The 22,200-nt window shown below is 49.7% G+C and overlaps 1 protein-coding gene and 1 pseudogene across 6 annotated transcripts; both read right to left on the bottom strand.

Moving 5' to 3' along the window:
- Positions 1–631: 631 nt before the first annotated feature.
- On the bottom strand, positions 632–22,177 carry ZBTB49 (zinc finger and BTB domain containing 49). 6 transcript variants are annotated; one of them, XM_039838191.1, is made up of 8 exons: positions 22,095–22,177; positions 16,369–16,539; positions 13,455–14,497; positions 11,089–11,135; positions 6,284–6,357; positions 4,695–4,777; positions 4,456–4,617; positions 632–1,630 (listed from the first exon to the last, which is right to left on the bottom strand). In XM_039838191.1, exons 2-8 carry the CDS (start codon positions 16,518–16,520, stop codon positions 954–956), a joined length of 2,238 nt encoding a protein of 745 aa, XP_039694125.1. In that variant the 5' UTR covers positions 16,521–16,539; positions 22,095–22,177; the 3' UTR covers positions 632–953. The 6 variants fall into 6 exon arrangements, with proteins under 6 accessions (XP_039694125.1, XP_039694122.1, XP_039694123.1 ...); XM_039838188.1 differs by having other exon boundaries at positions 22,055–22,169; XM_039838189.1 differs by lacking the exon at positions 22,095–22,177 and adding an exon at positions 16,677–21,696.
- LOC120583016 (uncharacterized) lies at positions 3,130–3,248 on the bottom strand (annotated as a pseudogene).
- Positions 22,178–22,200: the final 23 nt, after the last annotated feature.

Genomic DNA, 22,200 nt, shown 5'->3' with positions numbered 1-22,200 from the left:
CAGTTGCCCACATTTCTCATTGGTTGTATTGTCTTTCTGAGTTAGAGCTGATAATGACAGTTTTTGGGGGTGCTTTCAAACATTCCGGTCCTTTGTGCAAGCAGGTTTATAGGCAAGTACCCCATGCTGACAGGTGACTGCGTTTTCACGTGCTCGATCTCTCTTCCATATTCTAGTGACAGCCCTGTGGACATGACCCTCCCTCTCATGTAGGCTGGTAGAAAGCCCTGCCAAGCAACCCCCGCAGGTACTTCCCAATGGGCAGTGTCCAGGTAGACGCCAGCCATGCTGTAGAAGGGAGAACCCAGCAACGAGGCTGAGGCTGAGTAGCTCGCCCAGGACTGGGCCAGTAAGTGGCAGCCAGGATTCAGGCTCTGTCCTGATGGTTTTTGAAGCCACTGTCCCAGGATGGCCAACCCGAACCTGGTACCCATCCTTGTGGGGTGAGCCTTTGTTGATATTTTTATACCGCTATGGCCTTTAGATTAATGACGATGCCGTAGGAAACACACATATAGAAAGGCAACTTTCATTCATTCAATTAAATTATCATATGAGTTTCATATACAAATAAAATCTTTGTGTAAAAATACAAAATGCTATAAATTTCAATCATGTAAAAATGCAAAAATATTTGTATTATCATATATATATTTTCCCTTTAACATGACCAAAATGTACAGTCGTTGACCCAAAGTCCACTGGGCGTCATGCCAGCTGAAGTCAGCGGGCTGGTTTCTCAAGCCTCCGGCTACTGTGACATGAGACCCCCCACTCTGGCGTCTGTCCACGGTGGGCCCGCAGGCCTCGCTCCCAAACCCTGGGCTCGGGGGCTTCCAGTGATCAGCAGGTCAGGAGGGGCACGGTCCGAGTGTCCCTGGGGGCTTAGGGGCCCCGGGAGCGGCCGTCTCCTGGCTGCCGCGCCCGGCTCAGAGCCGGCACCGGGGCGGGCTTCACTGGTCCAGCTCGTTTTCATTCTGCAGCGTCTTCATCGCTAGCCCCCAGAGGGTCATGCTGGAGAAAAACTGACCTTCCGAGTTCCTGTAAGCTGTGGCCGACGCCCGGCTGCCCAGGGGGTCGCCGCAGTGATTGTCCAACGCGGCCAGAGACGAGCGGGTCCCAGACATGCCGTCGGCCGGCAGCGGCCCGTGGCTGGGGGAGGCGTCCAGGGCCGCGTAGCCGAAGGCCTGCTGCTGCCCGTGCTGACCCTGGGCCTTGGCGAGTTTGCCAGGGTCCAGGCGGAGCTTGTCCTGGTCACTGACGCCCTGGGGCTGAGCCGCGGACCGGAACTTGCAGTAGGAGCCGGCAGCGTGGTCCTCAAATTCTGTCACTGACTCTTCCACTGGGTGGCCGGGGAGCTTAACGGACACGGGCATCAGCGTCACGGCCACGTCTTGCGAAAACGAATCGGAGCTCTGCGACTTCTCGAGGTCGGAGGTCTCGATGGCCTGGGCGAGCTCGGCCAGGGCGTCCTGGCCGTCATCGCCCGCCCTGCAGTGCATCGTCCTGTGCCGCCGCAGCACGGCCGAGCGCGTGAAGCACTTGCTGCAGATCTCGCACGTGTACGGCTTCTCCCCAGTGTGCGTGCGCACGTGCCTGCGGAGGTCGCCTGAGCCCCCGAAGCATTTTCCTGGGAAAGGAACAGGGCCCATTTCAGAAGCGGGCATGCTGGGGGGCCGCCCCTTCTCGACCCTGCGCGGCTGGCTCTCCCGGAGCTGAGTCCAGCCCCGCCGCCTGCCAGCAGCACCCCCCGCCCAGTCCTGCAGCCTCTGGGCCGGGGCATCTCGGCCCAGCCTCCCAGCCAACTGTGCGTGCTGGGAACCCCTGTCAGCTGTTTACTCTTCCGTAAAAATGACACGGCCAATCTATGATTTAGAAACATCTTTTCTGAAGGCACTTATGTGGTCAGCTTTCAACATAATTTTACACACATTTCTCCTGGTTCCATTTCCTTTCTCTGTGTATGTACGTGATCGAGGTGGACGTTTCCACGATTAGAGCAGGGAAGAACAGAAGAGAAAAATCAGTACGTGACCTTATAAAAGTCATAACGTCTTCCAAGGACTGAGGACAAAAGGCACAACCATGTGCACATGTATTTAGAACCTCTCCCCTACCCGTAAGCCACTCCGTCTGAACTCAGTCTGAACTCAGCTAGTCCAGCAACCTGGGCTATCTGATAAAAGCCTTTGAACAAAAGTAGATGTCAGTGCCCATGGGTTAAATTTTGGTCACTTTTTTGTTTTCTGGTAACCTAGAAATAAAGGGCCTTTTAAAGTGAGAGGCAACAAACATTTATTTGAGATAAAAAAGAAAAGCTATTTGGGAGGCACTGACTCAGGCGGAGGCCCAGTGTTCCGATCAGGAGGCCAAGGCGAGGGGCGTGTGAGGAGAAGGGGGAGCGGCACATCCGCAGAGGGAAGCCGTTGCTGTCGGCGCAGATAACATCACATAGTGACGCTAATTCTAACGTTTTTAATTTTCGGTCCAGTAGCCATAACATCTGCTTTCTCGTTATCTTTGCAAACAGTGCTTTGGGACACAATGTTACTTTAAGTCCTGTCCCAAGGTTACTTTGCCTTGTTTTAACATTCCAAAGATTTGAGGCCTAAGCCTGCAAGGCAGCTCCCGCTCCATTTTAAAGTGGCTCCGATCTCATTATTTTCACATTTCCACATACGAAAGACTGAAACACACCAAAGCAACCTTTCTGTGTTTTCGCTTCTACACGGTGCCCAATGGCAAACTCCGCTGCCCTCACTCGACACCACGGCAAGCGTTTCTGCAGTTTGCTGTATTGTTTTTACGACACATTTTATTCAGATTGTGGTATTTTATGGATCAGAAGCTTCATAACTATTCCCCTGTTGATGCACATTTGGGCTGCTTCTACCTGTTTGCTACTATACCTGATGCTCAGTTGACATCTTTTTCATTCTTTCTGTACAATAAATTCTCAATAGTGAAATTACTGGGCAGAAGGGAAAAACCGTTTTTAGGGTTCTTAATATGTACGAATTTTACTCATAGCAAGCAGAGTTCCCACAGAGAGGAGCGAGGGAGGCGTTCGCTCTCCCTCGGGTCGACACACGTCCCCACCAGCAGGAAGGGAGCAAGAACGTTCTTTTCCGCCTACAGCACCTGGTCTTCCTGGGTGGTCTCCCATCCAAGTACAAACCAGGCCCGACCCTGCTTAGCTTCTGAGATCAGATGGGATCGGGGTTGTTCAGGGTGGCGTGGCCGTAGACTGCAAGAACATTCTTATGTGGTGGGTTCACAATTTTTAAACAACATCCTAGCTCCCTTTCTCTCCCCCTCCTCCCCAAGCCGACCTGTCAGGGTCGGAAACCACAGTCAGTGGGGTGGGGAGGGGGCAGCGTGGGCTGCGCAAGAGAGAGCCCCACCTCGCTCCCTTCTCCACAAGGGTCTTAGCGACAGTCCTAGCTATGGTGCGAAGAGAAAATTTAACCTTAAATCAAGCTGACGGTTATAATTTGGAACCGACATTTTATATTAGTGATTTGAGACTGCATTCGTGACTTAAAGTGATGCAATTTTATTTTTTAAGAGTGATAGGAATAACGTGGAGTTGCCCAAGTTTGTATCCAGGCGGTCTGTGTACAGTTTAAGTGAGTGATGAAAACAGAGTTGTCTTCCGTTTACACCCAGAAGTCCTGTGCTATGTTAGACACCGATCGCAATTAGAATGAGCCTCCTGAACAGCGCCCCCATTCCAGGCTTCCCACAGCTGAACTCTGAGTGTTTCCCCCATTTGTTCTAAACAAGAAACCATAAAAAATGGTTCCTCACTCATCCAACGTCAATTCTATTGACACTGTCAAGTACTCGTCACAGGTACGCACACATTCTTTAGAGACCGGAACACTGCGATGACAGGTAACAGGTGACTTCACTCGGTTTCCTTGTCCGTGCAATAAAGTACTTTGAAACTGGGGGCTGTTAGCATCCCTCGGCTTCCTTGAGGACTCTGCTGTGTCAAACGCCCACAGAAGTCACCCTGGCTTCATAACACACAATGTCAAGAAGCCCTCTCCCGACCCCGTCGCGTGCTCCCGATGCTCCAGCAGGGTGATAGCCGGCAGCCCCCGCGCCCTGTGCTCGAGCACCTGGGGCTGCACACCAGGCTCTCCTACACCCACAACGGCCCACGCCCACCGACCCGGACCAGCAGCGCACGGCCCCTGGACTCCGCCTCAGCCATCCGGGCACCTGGAGCACCCGAGGCCAGGTCTGGGCCTCAAAGGCCCTCAGTGAATGTCTGGCACATAAACGCAGGAGTGACAGAGTGAGGACTGCGTGACGAGGTAAGGAAACAGGATGGCTCCCGTGTCACCTGCGAGGAAAGGGACGGTTTACCCGAGACGCCCAAGCAGACGGGCGCCCGCCCGCCCCGGGAGGACTAGGGACCAGCTGGTGTGTGGGTGGGAAACTCACCGCAGGCGGAACAGCTGTAGGGCCGCTCGCCCGTGTGCCGCACGCGGTGCTTGACCAGCTTCCTCTGCATGTTGAAGGACTTGCCGCACTCATCGCAGGTGAAGACCTTCTCGGCCGTGTGCGTCTTCTTGTGCTCCTTCAGGTTACTGAAGTTACTGAACCCTGCAGGGGCCAGACGGCTGTTCAGCTAAGGACAGGCCCATCCGCACCATTCGAGAGCAAAAGGGAAACAGCTTTACCTCGGCCGCAGATGTCACACAAGTGTGGCTTCTCTCCCGAGTGGATGATGATGTGACGCTGGACATCGCCAGAGGCCGCAAACCTGCAACGTGAGTGGGAAACGCAGTCAGCAGCCTTTCCACTCACTGCAGATCCTCGGAACGGCAAGCCACGCCCCGACGTCCCTTCGGCACGGAAGCAGAAGTGGCTGATTTCATTCCAAATATGCATTTTAAAAAATCTTTACTTCTTTCCTCTTTTGAACAGGAAAGTAGAGAATACTACCAGCATTGTACTTTCTGACACTTTTCCACCTGATTGCGTTAACCACCCCCTCCCCCACCAGACAGGCACTAGCTCGGCCCAGGCAGGAACCCACCGGGCCCTGGGGTCGGGGAGCCGGGCTCTTTGCTTTCCGCCGCCCTTGACAGGACAACGACATGCTGTGCTTTCGGGGCAGATGCTGCAGCGATGAGGGTGTGAACGCACGCCTCGCGGTTTCCACCCCTCTCCCCACTGCATGCCTTTCTTTTAAATAAAGTTCAAAAGCTTCCCATTTAAAACACCACGCAAAACAAGACATTCGGGACCAGAAGTGGCATCATCTGAAGCAGCGGGGGCTTATGCCAGGAGCCACCTGAAATGAGCAGCAGGCGACCCCTGGGCACTGAGCCCGGCCTCCGGCGTTCAGGTAGCGACAGCGGGAAGGGAGTCACGCTAAGCTGGGTCACTTTTCTTTCTTTTTTTTCTACCATCTGCAGACAACTGTTTTCTTGGAACTGAATCGAAACTGGCTCCTCCCCCTGATGTTCCCAGAGCACGTGTGGCGTCCTGCATCAGAGAACGCTGATGGTCTCTGTGGCCATCTCTTCCCCTAGACTCGAATATAAACGTTTCAGAGGCAGAGGATTTACATTGTTAATGCTTATGTCCCCATCACAGCTCCGAGCACACAGTCGTAGGTGTCTAATACACGGTGAATGAACGACAGGTAAGTAAGCAGAGTAGCTGGGCTCCTGGTAAATGATCCCAGTGTGTGGGGGGGAAACGGGGCGGGCCTGCTGCGTGGAGGACGGACGATGTCCTCACGCTGCGTTCCACCTCCAGAACACTGCCACCAAGCCGATTCTTACTTCCCACGTCCAAACCCTACAGAGCCCTCGGGCTTGGCCCTGTCCTCCTGCTGCTGACGCCCACAGCCCCGTGTGGGTGCAGGGCTGGGGCACTTTCTGCCCCCCCCTCTGCTGAAGTCTGCGCACTCAGGCTGCGAGGCTCACTTTCTCCACTGACAGGCACCTCCGTGGGGCATTCATCTATTTTAATAGCCATTTTTGGAAAGAATGGAAATTTTAGTATAAGATAATTTTGTTTCGTGTAAAATCCCCTTCCCGTCCTAGATTCTATTTCTTGTAATTAATGTCCTTTTCTTTTAGTTAGTCTCACGTGTCACAGGACAGGCCCCGCGGGGGGCAGGGCTTGGCCTGTGCTCCTCGGGTAGAGCGAGCCTCCATGCGGCCTGTGCGGAGCCACAGCCGCAGACAACCCTGCTTTTCCAAGGGAGCCGAGCACGAGCTGCTCCCCGGGGACGACGCCCCGGCCCAGCACTGACCTCTTTCCGCAGATCTCGCAGATGTACGGTTTTTCACCGGAGTGCCGACGTAAGTGAGTCTGCAGGTTACCCGCCTGCAAGGAAAGCAGAAGAAAAAGCATATCAGTGACGGAAGGTGTGCTTTTTTAAAAAAAGTTATTTACATTCAAACGGAAAACCGACAGATTTAGCCAGGTTCCCAGTCCAACTTCCAAGTGAAGACAACTCCAAGGGAGCCAGGTGCGTGTAAGGAGGTCAAGGCCCAATTCTACCTGGCAAGGGGCCCCCGCCCAGCGTCTCAAGTCTGCTCGGAGCAGAGGGCCGCACCTGAGCCCCTGGCCTGTCCCGTCTCAGGCGGGCCCTGTGCCGCTGCTCTCTGACACGGCCGACACACTGTGCAGGCTGCTGTGGTGGCCGCTAAGCTTGTATGTTAAACAGACCCTGATGTATTATTTTATATATTTCTTAACTTCAACCCTCTATATGGAAGCATCGTTTGAAAAAAAAAAATAGCACTTGCACGTGGTTATTTCATATTGTTTCTTCCTGAAAAACACACTTTTGTTCATATAGAAGATAAGACATTTCCAAACGGTATGTTCTCTGGTGGTACAGCCGGTCTGCCTGCCAGGCTTGTGCACAAATGCAAATCAGGAGAGTCACAGCAGTCACTCCATTGCAGGGCCTTTATGTCCCAATTTGTGACATAAAGAATAACTGATTTAAATGGAGATCATAAAACCGACTTCCGTGTACTAATAGGAAGTTGATATTAAATTGCCTAAAGTACAGTGAAACAGACTGCAAATGCCTCAGGCATTAAAAAAGCTCCCGTCCAATGGTTCAGATTAGGCTTTGGAAACAAAAGCTTCCGTTGCTGTAAATTAATAGTCCCAAACTGTCATTTCCCATACTCAACTTTTCAGAGTATCTGTTAAAAAAAAACCCTGAAATGAGCAAATACCCCAAGACTAATGATACACAGGCAATACGCACAAAATAAGCCAAAAAGGGAGAACAAACAGTAATACCCAAGTAATAAACTTGGCTTTGTAAACCTGCGAATGTCTAAAATAAAATGCAAAAGTAGTTCGTGGTTGTAGGTTTGAAGATGGGTGTGAAGTGGAAATGTACAGGTGTTTTATGCTATAGAACATGGGTGAGTCTTTGTGTCTATTGGACTCTGGGAAACACTGCATTAGATTCTACCTTTTAGAATATGACAAACGTGGCTTAGAAAAAAACTCAGGTTTAGTTTAGATAACCAAAGAGAAAGAAGTTGGCAAAATATTGGGAAATACTCAGCTTTTAATAGAATGGCTATGAATAACAATAATAAAGTAACAAATGCCAATAGCAATACAGGTCTGGTCTCCCCAGGCCTTTACACACATTACCAAGTTACCCTTAGCAACTGGTATTACCATCTCCACTCTCTAGGTGAAAAACAGGTTCAGGTAAAGTGGTGGCTCCAGGAATAGGGCCAGCCCAGAAATTAATATTGGTCTGAGTGAGGCTGAACTATCACCCTACAAGAGGGGAGGCCTGAGCGCATGCACGTTTCTGTGAATAAACGAGCTTGTACGGAACACTCCGCACACTCCGCGTGACAAACGGTCTCTCCGCCATTCCGGAAACGGCTCCCTGGAGTTAAGATAATGCAGCCCTGACTGTTTCAAATCGGTCCCTTCCAAATTTCAGAAAAGCTCATCAGTTATTTAACGATTCCCTCGTTTTGAGCTATTTTGTAAACTATGTATTATCATTGAAATTCAGTCTTTGAATTTTCTTAACAAAGCTGCGTTTTTCCTTTTTAAGTGTAACAATTAGTTTCCCAAGCAAATACAATCAAATAGTCTTTCACTCGATATTATAATAAGCGATATGTAAATAATTTTTTAATGTTTCCTTAGTTAATAGTGGAAATGTATAATGAAAATAATTAACTTTTCCCCAGATAAAGGGACCATATTAGTCTAATAAGTATTATAAAAAGCACACCCCGCTCCCCCCCGCACGCACAGCAGGAGGTAAGTGGCGATCATCAGGCTTCAGATTCTCATAGGAGCACCAGCCCCTGCTGCCACCAAGGTTGGGGGCCACTGCTCTAAAGTATGGCATGACTCTTACTTCCTGAGATCTGGGCAGATGATGTTTGAAATTATATTAATCCACGTATATTCTGTGGTCGCGATCTAGGATCATAGTAGTTATTTAGAGTCGATGTCTCATTCTGCCTTCCGACTGATTATTAAGGTTGTGGTTAACTTGTTTAAAAGACTAATTGCATTAAATACTAAATTGAGCAAACAGCATAAAAGACCAATTCTTATTGATAAAACTGTTTTCAAACCTTTGAATTTCCCAGAAGGGAAAATATTTACAAACTCACTTCCACCGAACACTCTGGCATCTGCAGAGAGCACTCGGATCCAGGCGACCACAAACACTTACTCCAGTTCCTCATGAGGGATGTCGGCAGGGGAAGGGTAGGTGGGCGTGACTAAGTTATCTCTGTTACGTAATGAGATGGCTGCTCTCCCTGCCTACCTACTTCCAGGTGTAGCCAACGCGCACCTGTCTTCGGGGCTCCCCTGAGCAATCTCTTACTCCATTTATGTCCCCATCCCGAACACCCCTTTCCCGCAGAAATGACTACTCTCGCTCTTTCCCATACTGTCCCCTGTGCATGTTTCCATCACGGTACAACATTTTGTCGTACTTTGTTGTTTATAGGACTGTTTCCTCCTCTAAACATTAGGCTCCTCAAAGCCTTATTCATCTTTGTCCCCCAGCACATGGCAGAGCCCCTTGGACGCTGTGGGCTTGCAACAAACACACACTGAATGAGTTTTTTAAGAGTCTTGGCTCACAAAAATTTTACGATTTCACTATGAAATAAGACAGCAATATACATCTGAAAACCATGACACACAACTCTATATTCATAAAAATCTGACGAAAACCAGACACTGAGGGAGGAGGGTTTCCATAGTGTCTGTCAGACAGGGGGCCATGGGCGACTCAGGGAGAATGCAGGGCGGGGTCTGAAGCCCTAGTCCCTGACCTCAGCTGCACAGCAAAAAATGCCATACTAAAAACGCCCCCCCGACCCCCCGAGGGTGGGCCCGGGGGCAGTGCAGGGAAGAGGCCGAAGGCGGCCAGACGCTCAGGCATCTGGTTTCACGTCCCTGGGTTAGCAACGAAGAGCACAGAAGGGCTCCGAGCAGGGGACAGAATGTAAATCGTCACCTCAGTTCACATGTATACAGGGCTTTCTGGTCCATTTTTCATTTAATCCGCCTAATAGTCCCCTGAGGTAATAATACCCCTATTTTAAGAATTATTAAAATGAAGCCCAATCCACTGTAACCACAGACATTTACAGAAGTTGTGACTGTTAACCACTATCGGTCATTCATCCAGGCCTAGCTTTCCCACATCACAAAAGACTAAAACGGTGAGTGTGCTGAGGGTGCGGGTGGAACACAGGCCTGCAGGAGCAGAGCCCGAGGGGACAAAGGAGGTGCCTGCAACAGGCGAGGAGGCCACGCTTCCTGAGGCTCTTTTACAAGTACTTAATCTCACACACTCTACTCCATCAACCATCTTGACATCCTTGTTTTAAGATAAGGAGGCTGAAGTGCCAAGAGGTTAAGTCGTTTGCCAAGGTCACAGAATATAAGCCAGAGGCAGACTCAAACCAAACGGTCTGGCTCTGACGCCAGCTAAGCTGGCATGCCGTAGACTGCCAGCTAGACAGATGCCCAGCTCGCTCAGCTATCGCCCTGCTGACCGCTCAGAGCTGCTAGGCGGTCCCCTGGATGCTGAGTCAGGCATGGCCCCCGCCCACACTGACAAAACATGGTGAGTATGCGGCAGGGCGCGGGACGGGTGAAAGCCATTAGGGCTGGGGGTCTGGATGCCGGGAATGAAGGCGGTGGCTCTGCGGGAACTTGCCCGAGACGGCGCTGCTCTATGCTCAGCGGAGCCCGGCTCCCGCTCTCGGCAGACCCCAGGTCCCTACTCCTGATCTGGGCCTGGCCCGAAAGGCCCTGCCCCAGCGAGACAGCATTGGCACGGGTCCGCCGCTCTGGGCTCCACCGTGTTGTGTAAGCGCCTGGATGGTGACCGGTTCCTTGCAGGACTGTGCGCCTGCCCCGCGACCAGCTTCTGTCCCGTCTACTCCTGGAGTGCCGGGGCCCCGCTCAGGGCAGGTGACCGGTCACCTTGTGTGTCAGAGGGAAAAGTAGGTTCCCACAAACCTCTGTTCAGAACTTCCTCTGAAACATTAACTCCCCAGGCTCCTCTAGGCCTAGCGCCCAGCTCACCGGACAGCCCACAGCAGGGGACAAACACTGGCTGGATGAGAGGGTCGGTACCCGTTGGCCGCTAAATGACAGTAAGGGCCGCTAAATGACAGTGAGAGTGGGAAATGAACGTTGTTTGGTCTGTTTTCCGACGGCCTAACATCTACGGCCCCACCTAGAGTAAGAGACGTTTGCCTCGGATGCAGCCCCGCATCACGAGCAGCCTCCGGAGCACGTTCAAACGGTCCACTTCATTCATGGAAGAGAAGGATGGGACCCGTCCTGCGGGCAGTTAACTGTGAGAGCGCACGTGCTTCTTAAAAATGGTATTTTTTTCCAGTAAACTAGAAATTTGTTTTCTTGAAAATCGTTTTCTCCTGATCTAGTCTGAAGTCTTTTAAGTTACACATATCCTCAGAGGCCTCTCTCACGACGCCAAAACTGTCTTGTTTGTCATAAGACTCAACACTGGGTTTCAGGTTTCCAATTATTAACAATAAATAAGAGTATTCCCACCTGAGAGAAATGTTTCCCACAAATGTTACATTCAAAAGGTTTCTCACCTAAAACAAAACAAAACAACTTGTAAAATCATTCTTATTACTTGCACAGTAATTGTTTACAGTGTTTATTTACACCATCTCCTGTGTCCCACCATTCCCAGCAGAGCATTGCGTTCATCGTAGGGGCGCGGGCACGGGGACTCCACATCCTCGTCATCGTCACCATCACCCTTACATGACAGGCGGAGATGATCAAATTGAAATCTAGTTACTTTTTTCCGAAAAATCAAATTGTTCTCCAAATATAAACCTATGTTGAAGTCAAACTTATTTAGCTGCATTCAGACCCTCCCTGGGTTTTGAACAGTCTGTTTGGTTGAAAATCAAATGTGAGTTTTTGTGCTAAACGGCACAAACTTGCTCACCTGTCCTTCCGCCCACTCCTGCACTAGGCCAGGGCCCATTCGCACCCACCAGCTGTGAACAGGGCCAGCCCCCAACAGCGTGGGGCCCCCTTCCCCTCCCTCTCAGCCTCGGCTGAACATGCCAATGAAAAACAGGTGTCGTGCTGGGAGATGTGTCCCCTGCTGGCTTCTTAGCCACCTCTGCCTTTAGGAACTGAAAAATGACGTCTGAGTACAGACTAGGCTGCAGAGAATGGAACTCTACTACAAAGAAGCCATGGCGGCCTGATTATGGTCTCTAGAAAATGATACTTTAAAAGTATACATCGAGGCACCGCCTTTAATACAGACAACTCCAGTACACAGACTCGTGGAAGACCAAGGATTCCATTCTCCCATTACCTCACACGAGTGGCTTCGTTAAGATTCTCTTTAAAAAGCAACACCATGTTTCCCTTCGTCCTGTCCTGCTGGGGCTTGCGAGCTTTCTGGGCTCCTGCCAGGACGCTTTTATTTTGATCTTTTCCTGAAACTGTTTAATGGCTTCCTCAAGGATGGGGTGGGCGGGAAGCTTTTGGCTCTGAATAGTTATGAGCATATTAATTCTGTATTTTGGGACAATGTTTACATCTGAAACCATCAGGATAATGAGAATGTAAGTTGAAGCCCCCATTATGAGATATGAGAGCCTGAAAACAGAGGTCGCCAGCTACGAGGCTCACAGGTGGCCGAAGTTAACAGCCCTGCTCCAGTGGCTCTCGATCTGTTTGCTCTCAGGACCCCTCAGCCCCTTAACAGAGGACCCGAAAGGGCTTTAAAGCTCAACAGATAACTTTCTCAAATAAAAGTGATAGTGGTCATTAGGCTCTAAGAGATTTAAGCAAGCAGAATGACCTAAATTAAGTTTTTTTCAAGGCAAAACTGAGTCGATGATACTGCCTCCATATGGAGTAATTCTGAACTACTAGTAATAATAATGAGAGCACTTTATATTCAAATACATTATAATTTATCGAGGGCTTTCATAAACATTTAGTCATCTTAACAATGAGTATGGATGGTAAACACCTAGGCAAACTAGAAATCAAAGCCATAACGGACATCACAGCCGTAACTGCAGTTACACGAGCACTTTCAAAGCGGTTATTTTGGAAGCATCCTGCAGCACACCGCTTCTCATGTCTATAAGACAACTGCCATTCAGTCATAATGTGTATTAGAGGCATCTTGTTTAAGTGCAGGAAAGAAAGTAACATGTAAGAACTGTGTAAGTAATTGTGTAATATGTAACATATAAATATTGTATAACAAAACATATGTAGTGCATAATACTTTTTAAAAAGCTTCCGGAAAAAAATGAACTTTCTTTAAATGGGAGGAGGTACAAATTAAGGTACTAAAACTCTGAAAATTCAATGTTCAAAATGGAAGCATTTTCATTTGAAAATATCAAATGGTTAAAGCTAATCTTTATTAAAAAGCTTACTTCTCAAATCAATTTTTAAAATCTGATATTCAAATTACTTTCCAGAGAACTTTTTGAATTACTCAAATTACCCTACATTATGCTTTGAAAGAAGACACTTAATCTAATTCTAAAAAGACAACTGAATACAGCTTATCTGTTTTAGAATTAATTTGAAATTTTCAATGCAGCAAAATAATTTACTATACTTCTTTAGAGATGGAAAGTTCATCATGTAAGCCCATAATTTGAGTAAAAAAGAAAAGGGTGACATCTTTCTAAATTGGCTCCATAAAAGCATCTCTAGAACTTTGAAATGATTAAGCAGCATCACCAAAAATATAAAATAAAAAGTCGCTAATGCACCTTGATTTTTTTTTTTTGGTAAATATCAATGACATACATCATGAAGCGATGGCAAAACTTCTTACAAAAACAGGAGCAGGCAGGAGCGTCGGACCGTCTGCATTATTTCCTCTCCTTCTGCCTGCGGGTACTGAATCAGTGTACCTGTATGAGACCGTTTGTGAAGCTCCAGGTTGCTCGGGTGTTTAAAAGGTTTCCCGCACAATTCGCACGCATATTGTTTCTGTGACTGAAGCGTCGGGGACCGGTCTTCTAGTGCCACAGGGTCTTCGGGCCTCTCCGTCTCACTAATGCAATTAAAATTCTCAGAACTGACAAAGTCTTCACTTTCTTTTTCTTCGGCTCTCGGGCTGCCAGCTTTCTCGACAGTGTTTTCGCCGGCAGGTTCAGTCCTCTTTGTTAAGCCGTCATCCGACTTGGTTTCCGACGTCTGCTCTGTGGATTTCTGTGACTTCAGGAAATTGAGCTTCTTCAGGTGAATGGCCTTCTTGAGCCTCATCTGTTTGGCGGGTGGTTGGCACAGGCTGTGTGACTCGGGGTCCGGGGCACACTCAGATCGACCGACGGCGCAAGGCTGCTTTCCCACGGCGGCGGGGTCCGCGGGCGTGCCGAGCGCGAAAGGCTGCTCCAGCCTCCTCTCGGGACCCGGACGTGAGGCCTGCTTACAGTACTGCTTACTGTACAGGTTTCTGAGTTTGTAGTAGTAGTCTGGCTGTCTGCAAGGCAGGTCCGCGCAGCTGCCGTCTACGGGGTCGGCGGCTTGTTTTGCTGTTTCGCCTGTAGGGTGGTGGACGTTAACTGACGGTGGCGCCTGACAGTGTGACTCCCCCAAGACTTTACCGTGCTGAACGCCGGCCGGACACTCCTGCAGTAAGTGAGGAGAGCAGCTTTCAGTTATGACACAGTCAGCGTCAGGAGCCAGGGCGCTCTGCAGGGGGAAAGTGCTGTTACAAGGCGTGTCGGGTGGCTGGTCCGCGGCGGCCGACTTTAAAAAGGCATGGCACAGATTCAGAACGTTCTGAACCTGCAGACACTGTGCGATGTCCAGCATCACTTGCACGTTGTCCTGGCTGAGATCCAGACGGGACGTGTACATAAAGTCCAGGATCTGCCCGATGCCGCTCACGTTTTTAATATCCAAGTGGAAGATGTCGGTCTTCTGGCCTGACGAGTTCTGAAAGAGGCTCCTGGGAAAGAGAAGATGCTAACGATTCACACGTGCCAACTACTTTTTCTTACGAATGCTATAACTATCATTAATAAATGCCAAGGTGTTAAATATGCTCTAATCCTTTAAAAAATTTGGCAAGCCACTCGATAAAACAATTCAGATGAATTAGTGTTGAATATCTAAACTTCCAAGTAATTCTCAAAGTAAAATTTTAAAACATATTCATTGCTTTGTTAAAATGTAATTACTCATACATATTATTAATTGCATTTACATTTAGAAAACTAAAGGACACATGGTTCAGTATTCATATTTAGTCTGACAAATTATAGATTTCAGGCCATAAAACACAAAGATATTTCCATATTGAAGTGCCTTAAAAAAGTCTAAAAATAAAAATAGCTATCATAAACCAATCCTTGATAATACACTCATTTTAATTTTTTAATTGTGGTAAAATATACATAATGTTAAACACTTAACTACGGTTTGAATGGTAAATTCGGTGGCATTAAGTACATTCTCCTTCTTGTATGACCGTCACCACTGTCCATTTTCAGAACTTTTCATCATCCCAAACAGAAACTCTGTCCGCATTCAACAGTGACCCCCACCCACCCGTGCCCCCCCCAGTCCCAGTCCGCCCCCTGGCGGCCACCATCCCAGTCTGTCTCTATGAATGTGAGTACTCTAGGGACCTGATACACACTCATTTTGTAACCAGTAATTTATCTAGCTGTCCGAGGTTGTTTTTCAGCAACCCAACAGCCCATAAATCAGCAGTGAGAAAAGCCCCACGAGTTAATGAAGGAAAAAAGGCACCAGAAAGGCCACACGCTTTACTCTGGGCACACGTCAGATTCATAGGTGGAGGAGTCTGTACTCTGCAAAAACACCAAGCTGAGGAAGGAAAGTTGTCTTGCAGGTTTGTCGAGGACATTTTATCAGATGTAGTCACCTGCTTCCCCAAAACAGCCTTTAGTTCTGTTCTTTCTCCAGGAAAGTACAAACTAGAAGTGGGGTGGGGAAAACTCAAAACGGCCAAGGTATCACAAGAGCCAAGCCCGCTGCCCTGGGAAGACAGAAGCAGCAGGCCACGCCCGAGTGTGGACCACTGTGCACACAGACAGCGGTGTCGCCAGCCTTCGCGAGCTGAGCCGGCACAGCGTGTGCTGGCGGCCTGTGCAGAGGCTGGGATGGAGCCCGGTGAGCCGGGATCATCCGGGAAAGAGCAGACCCTGTTCCGGGCAGTGCTCACTGGAGCGGGAAAACAGTACGCATTCCAGGAGGGGAAAACGGTACTAAAAAGAGGAAGCTGCAGGGCTGGAGAGAGAGAGATCTCGCTCATCAGAAAATGCATGTAGAACACTTACCTCTAATGATAAAATAACAGAAGTACTATTCATGATATTACTATTTGTAAATAAATCTTTCACGCAGGCAAACGTGATGATGGGGATAAGTACACTGAGTTCAAACCTGTTTCCTTGGAAGAGCCAAAGGAGAAACAAAAACTAAAATGTTTAAAGAAAACACAAAGTAGCATATAAGACGCTTCCCCTCTCTGATTTATTACAGAGACGTTCTTATCAGGAATTTTATTTCTCAATCTTTTTATCCTAAAAGAATAAGAAATATATACAGAAGACAGACATTAATTAGAATGATTATAATCAAAGTATCAAAATGCTTTCCATTGCCCCAAATGTATTTTAGTTAAAAGGCTCTTTTCCACTCAGATTACAGTAAATACAAAAGCAAAAATCCCACAATGCACTACAGAACAAGAGTGAAATTTGTGGAGAAAATAAAATTTAGTCGAAACATGTCCATGCTAGGAGAGCTTTCTCTCCGTAAAATTAGAAGAAGAAAGTCTAAAATACGTACCTAAAATACTGACTGAATGCTGCTAGAACATTCTTATGTGCTTTAAAGCAGACGCCTTTCACCACCAACATACAGTCACAAAGCAGGCCTTGAATGCGCTGCTCGTGCAGCTGCTGGAGGAGGTGGCAGCTGTGTGTAGCGACTGGGTCCATGCTCGACCACTCAGGGGACCTGTGGCAAAGAACGTGGACAAACGGTGACACTCAGCGGCACGACTGGAAACCGAACGGCACCGACACCTGCTGGCTGATGTGTAGTTTACGGCCGTGATTCTGTGGCATAACAGTTTAAAAGACAGACGAACGAACCTCGTGCTGCTGACGGAACCATCTGCGGTGGCAAAGCGTCCCACAGGGACACTGTTCAACGCAGGGGCCACTGAGCACGTGGGACGTGGCTAGTGTGAGCGAGGAACTGGACATTTAACTTAATGACTTCATTTATACTTAGTCACCACATCTGACAGTGCAAACATGGAACACGACCATGATGATACTGCATGCGCTTTTTTGTTTCTACTTGGGAATGCTTCATTGAAAACACACACATATATCAACACTTATGAGGTTAGCAACTGGAAAAGAGCAAATCGATATTTATTGATACTTGTATATGGGGCACTGAAGAAAGCCTATCTAGGGAGACAAGAAACAAGTCAAAATGAACTACCACCACCAGACAGCCATAGAAGCGGCATCACAAGGCAGCGAGCCCACTCGCCCGGCCCGCCCGGCCGCTCGGCTAAGGCACTGCTGTAGCAGAGACTGAAGGGGGTGAGCGCAGGGGCCGTGGGTACCTGGGTGGAAACACCAGCGAGCAGCGGTGTGGTGAGGCCAGGTGACGGGGGCGGGGGGTGGGGTGGGAGGGGTGAGCAGAGAGTCACCTAGGGCCTCGTGGGCCCTTTCAAGAACCCTGACAGGGCTGGGAATGAGACAGGGAGGCATCAAGGGTACAGAAAGTTTCATCATGCGACGTCTATTTATAGACTGGCCAGTTCTAGGGCTAAAACAATGATCGAAATACGTCAGGTCCCCACCCTTATGACACTCAATTCCAGGAAGGAAACACACACACACTACTACACACACACACACACACACACGTACACACACACGTACAGGACATACAACTAAAGGAAACAGCTTGAGCTAGACACTGAACACACAGATAAGACATGGGTTCTGAGCTTGATCTAGTAAGAGATGATTTATGGAGGAACACAGGCACACCCCACTTTACTGTGTTTCACAGATGTTCTGTTTTTACAAACTGGAGGCATGACCCCCACCAGCAAAGAGATGGCCACGTGCTTTACTGAGATACTCGCTTTACCGCAGTGGCCTGGGACCGAGCCTGCCCCAGCTCCGAGGTGCGCCTGGCGAGGGAGAAATGCAATCAGGCTGGGACGAGACTACGGAGGCAACGTGGCAGTCTGGGATGCTAAAAACCTGAGAGGCCACTACCTGCTTTATCTGCTCTCATTCTCAGTGCATAAGCATCAGTGAAAAGAAGTCACTAAACCACAAAACCAAAATCTAAGCTTTTTAACGTTAGCCCCTACTTCCCTTAGTGGTAGTAACGGCAGTAGTAAGGAATGGTAGCAACGTTACTAGTGGTAGTAACGGCGGTAGTAAGGAATGGTAGTAACGTTACTAGTGGTAGTAACGGCGGTAGTAAGGAGTCCCTAACCTCTTAGTCCCAGTTGTGTCGCCAAAATAAACTACCCGCGGCTCCCCAAACAAGCAGCGCTCCTGGCCAGCGCTGGAGGCCCAGCCCACTCTCACTGGCTATGTGACTTTGGGCAGATGACTTCTCCATGTCCTACCTTCCTCATCCTATCTCACAGGTTACTAAGATTAAATGTGACAGCCCAAGGGAACAATGAGAATAGCAAGGGGCACAGGTAAGTAGTCAACAAATGCTACCCTAATGCATCCTGGAGAGCCTATTAAAAATGCAGATTTCTGGACCTGGCCCAGAGCACGGGTCGGTCAGCTGAGCATGGGGCCCCGGCTTCTGCATTGGAAGCACCCGGGCTTCTGAAGCGGGGAGGACTGCGCACCTCTGCCTCGCTCTTGCCCCAAAAGCTTCTGGTTCTCGTACTTGCCATCCCGAAAATGCTTTGTTTACTCCTGCTGCCTCCGTCATGAACTCCTCCTTCCCTAGGATGCTTCTGCTTCTCTCACTCCTGTACTTCCTCCTCTGGGAACCCCCACATGTCAATGTCCCTTGAGATGCAGCACCTGAGTCCTCTTCTCTTTCCCTTGACAATCGCATCTATTCTTGGCCTTCACCTGCTCTAAGCAGACAAGTCCTAAACTGGACCCTTTAGCTTCAACCACCAGCTCCCAATGTCCAACATTTTACTAAGCCCCTCCAACCGTGTGATCCCTCAGCTTAGAATCTCCAACACTCAACCCCGCCATCTCGGCCTCAGCTCTGTACCTTATTCCAATCCCCCATGTCTTAACGGAAGGCTTAGTTTCTGGTACGCAGTGTTTGGGGGACTGGCACGATCTCCTGATCTGAGATCAGGGTAGATTCAGAGAAAACCAGGATGGGAGGTGACGTCATCTATAAAGAGCAACACTGCAGCACTGTGTCAGGTGCCGGGGCACTGTCCCTAGTGCTGAATCCTCGGAGATACTGAACTGCCAAGTGACTGCCAAGTGACTGCCCCGCTGGCTGCCTGAAAGGAAAAGCCTTCTTGGTTTATTATTATCAGCTCTCATTTACCGACTGTTTACTGCAGGCTGGGCACTGCGCTAAGCATATTGTCCACTAACTCAATGCGACATGAATCCTATCACCATGTTTCAAGTGAGGGAATTAGAAAACAGGAAGTTTAAATAACTTGCCCATGATCATAAAATGGTTACATTCTAAAGCCAGGAATTAAATTTTGGTTCCTAAACTCTGGGATCTACACTCTTAGGCTATGCTATCTCCTGTGGGAAAAAGGATGTTATAAACACAACACAAACACTTCCTCTATAGACTTAAATGTTAAAATGCAGCAAATATTCCGAATCTACAAAAGACATGTTCTAGCTATATGGAAATGATACAGGGAAAATTTCTTGGGAATGACTCAGAGAGTTACGATGGTATGCAAAATTATGAACCATTCCACAATTTACTTTGACTATAAAAATTATAATCTATATTATTTAGTGCAATTCTCTAATTGCTTCATGATGTTAATCCTATACCTCCCTTATAAAAACTTCTGAAAAAGAACTGGGACCTTTATTTCTTATGTGTCCTACGTCTAACAACAATAGGAATCATGCACCTAACGAAAGTAGCAATAACAACAAATACTTACAAAATGTTTCCTATATGCCACCAGGCACCATTGTAAGCCCTTTAGGCGTTAACTCGTTTCATTACCAGACTAACTGTAAGACAGGTACAACGACTACCCTCCTCAGATGAGGAGAGCAGAGTTCAGATGCCCACCCCACCTTTGCCACCGCTCCCAAAGGCAGGCAGGCTCTCTGACTCCTCCCATTGATTCTGAGCAGCCTCGGCCTTAATCAAGACAACAGGTGAAAGTAAGGGTGCAAATCTGTGCCCATTTCTGGGCCCAGGCCCTAGGAGCTGACAGCTCCCACCTGCGTCCTTCCGGAACACCGGCCCTGGAAGGCTGGATCGGCAGGAAGACTGGAAGACGCCCGCGTGGAGAGAAGACGTGGAGTGGGAGAAGGGCTCAGTGGGCCTAGCCTTCCAGCCATCCTTTCCCAGGTACCAGATATGGGAGCAAAGGCACAGTGAGCTCTCCAGGCCGCAAGCTCAATACCGACCACTACCAGCCGACGTCACGTAGAGCTGAAGAACTGCCCAGCAGAGCTCTGCCTGAATTCCTGACCCACAAAAATGTGAGCTAAAATAAAAGAGTTTTAAGTCAGCAAGTTTGGGTAGTCTGTCGCACAGCGATAGGTAACCTGACCAGGTACAGAGAGGACGGTCACAGGCTAATAAGTAACAGGTAAACAACAAGGGGCACAGCTGGAACTTTAACGCAGGGAATCTGACTCTAAAGCCCACAGTCTGACCAGCAGTGGTCAGGAATAGCTCTACACCGACTCTATGATGCTACCCCTAGCCAATTCGGTTAAATGGTACTGTGGGCCGAGTCCATGCGAGACCCCGCTGGGAGGATGGAATGGTGATAAACTGAGTGAGACCTGCTCCCTGCCCTCCGCACGCTGCGGCTCAGTTTTCCCATCATTCACTTAACTTTACAGAGTGTCCGCTACATGCCAGGCACGGAGGGTACGATGGTGAACAACTCAGATATGCTCACTCATGACGTGACAGTGCAGTGGCAGAAACAAGTGTACCACTGTACTGGGGATATTAAACGGAGGAAGTACAAATTAATTTCGGGGAGGAAGGTCAGAGAAAAACTTCCTTGAGGAAGAGAGATCTATGCTGAAACCTAAAAGTCGGGGCACAGATTTGCCAGGGAAGGAGTGAAGAGAGGTCATCCTGAGTTTTCAGGGGAAACAAATGAAAAAAAAAACATGCAGAAGAGTGCCCTGCCTTGACCGCCCCGCCTTCAAACCTCGTGGCCACTGTGTCGCTTCTGTTGGAAAATATTTCCCTTCTCGTCCGTTCAGGTAAATTCCTTGTTATGGGCTGAACTGTGTTCCCCAAAATTCATATGTCAAGTCCCTAAGCCCCAGCACCTCAGAACGTAACTGTGTTTGGAGATCAGGTCTTTAAAGAGGTTTTAAAATCCAATCCAATTAAGTCAAAACCCTAATCCAATCTGACTGATGTCCTTATAAGAAGAGGAAATTTGGGCAGACACCAGGGATGCTCAGGCACAGAAGAGACCCCGTAAGGACACCCACAAGCCAAGGAGAGCAGCCTAAGAAGAAATCGAACCCGCTGACACCCCGATCTTGGACTTCCCACTTCCAGAACGGTCACAAAATAAATGGTGTTCGAGCCACCCAGTCTGTGGTATTTTGTTATGGTGGCCCCAGCAAACCAGTACGCCTTCCACTCCAGGCCCAACGCCGTCCCCTTCCGACCACCCGCTCGCTCCCGTGCGTGAATACTTTGTTCATACTCCATCTAACGGCCATTCGCTCCCTGATGCAATAAACACTTAGCGACCGCCCGCCGCTGTACGCCGACCCCGTCTGAAGGGCGAGGAGGACGGCTAAGCGACTCGGTGGCGGGCACTGGGCCGAGGGTTTCACGTCCACCAGCTCGGGAAATGCTACCGGCGCGCGAGGAAACGGGGCTGCCGCTCCCGCCACTCCGCAAAAGCCGGGCCGAGGCGCCCAGTACTCGGCGGGGAGGCTGGGCGGGCTGCGCCTGTGGTGCTGGTCACACGCCCGACGCCGGGGACCGGGGGCCAGGACGCCGGGGCGGGGCGGGGCGGGGCCGGCGGGCTCCCGCGGGCAGCGCTCGGGAGGGGAGCAGGAGGCCGGCGGGGGCGCGGGGCCCAGGAGGCTGCACGTGTCCCTGAGCCGCGGCGCCGTCGCCGGTTCACCCGCGCGACCTCGCAGCTCTCCGCGACCGCTCGCGGCGCCCGGGGCGCGGAGGCGACCGCGGGTGCCTGCGCTGCCTGGCTGTCGGGTGCCCAGCCTCCTGTCCCGGCCGCTCCCACGACGCGGGACGCGCCCGCCCTCGCTCGCCCGGCCTTCCGGCCCGGTGGCCACCTTACCCTCGGCGGCCGCTCCCGGCCCCGCCTCCTCTTCACCTACCGCGCCGTCCCTTAGCGCCGCTCGCCGGGCTCCTGGTGCTGCGGAACCATCGCGACGACGCCCCCTCGGCCCGCCGGACTCGCCCTCCGGCTTCCGGCGGCGTCAC

The sequence above is a fragment of the Pteropus medius genome, unplaced genomic scaffold (genome assembly GCF_902729225.1).
Source record: "Pteropus medius unplaced genomic scaffold, Ma_sr-lr_union100, whole genome shotgun sequence".
Lineage (NCBI taxonomy): Eukaryota > Metazoa > Chordata > Mammalia > Chiroptera > Pteropodidae > Pteropus > Pteropus medius.
Note: the sequence above shows the minus strand (reverse complement) of the source record. Positions and strands in the feature narration are given on the sequence as shown.

Excerpts from the sequence above, each read along its gene's own strand:
- ZBTB49 (XM_039838191.1), bottom strand. The coding sequence starts at position 16,520 with ATGGACCCAGTCGCTACACACAGCTGCCACCTCCTCCAGCAGCTGCAC. Across the intron at positions 14,498-16,368 it reads GCATTCAGTCAGTATTTTAG|GAGCCTCTTTCAGAACTCGT; the intron begins GTACGTATTTTA and ends TCTCTTTCCCAG. Across the intron at positions 11,136-13,454 it reads TCACAAACGGTCTCATACAG|GTGAGAAACCTTTTGAATGT; the intron begins GTACACTGATTC and ends GTTTTGTTTTAG.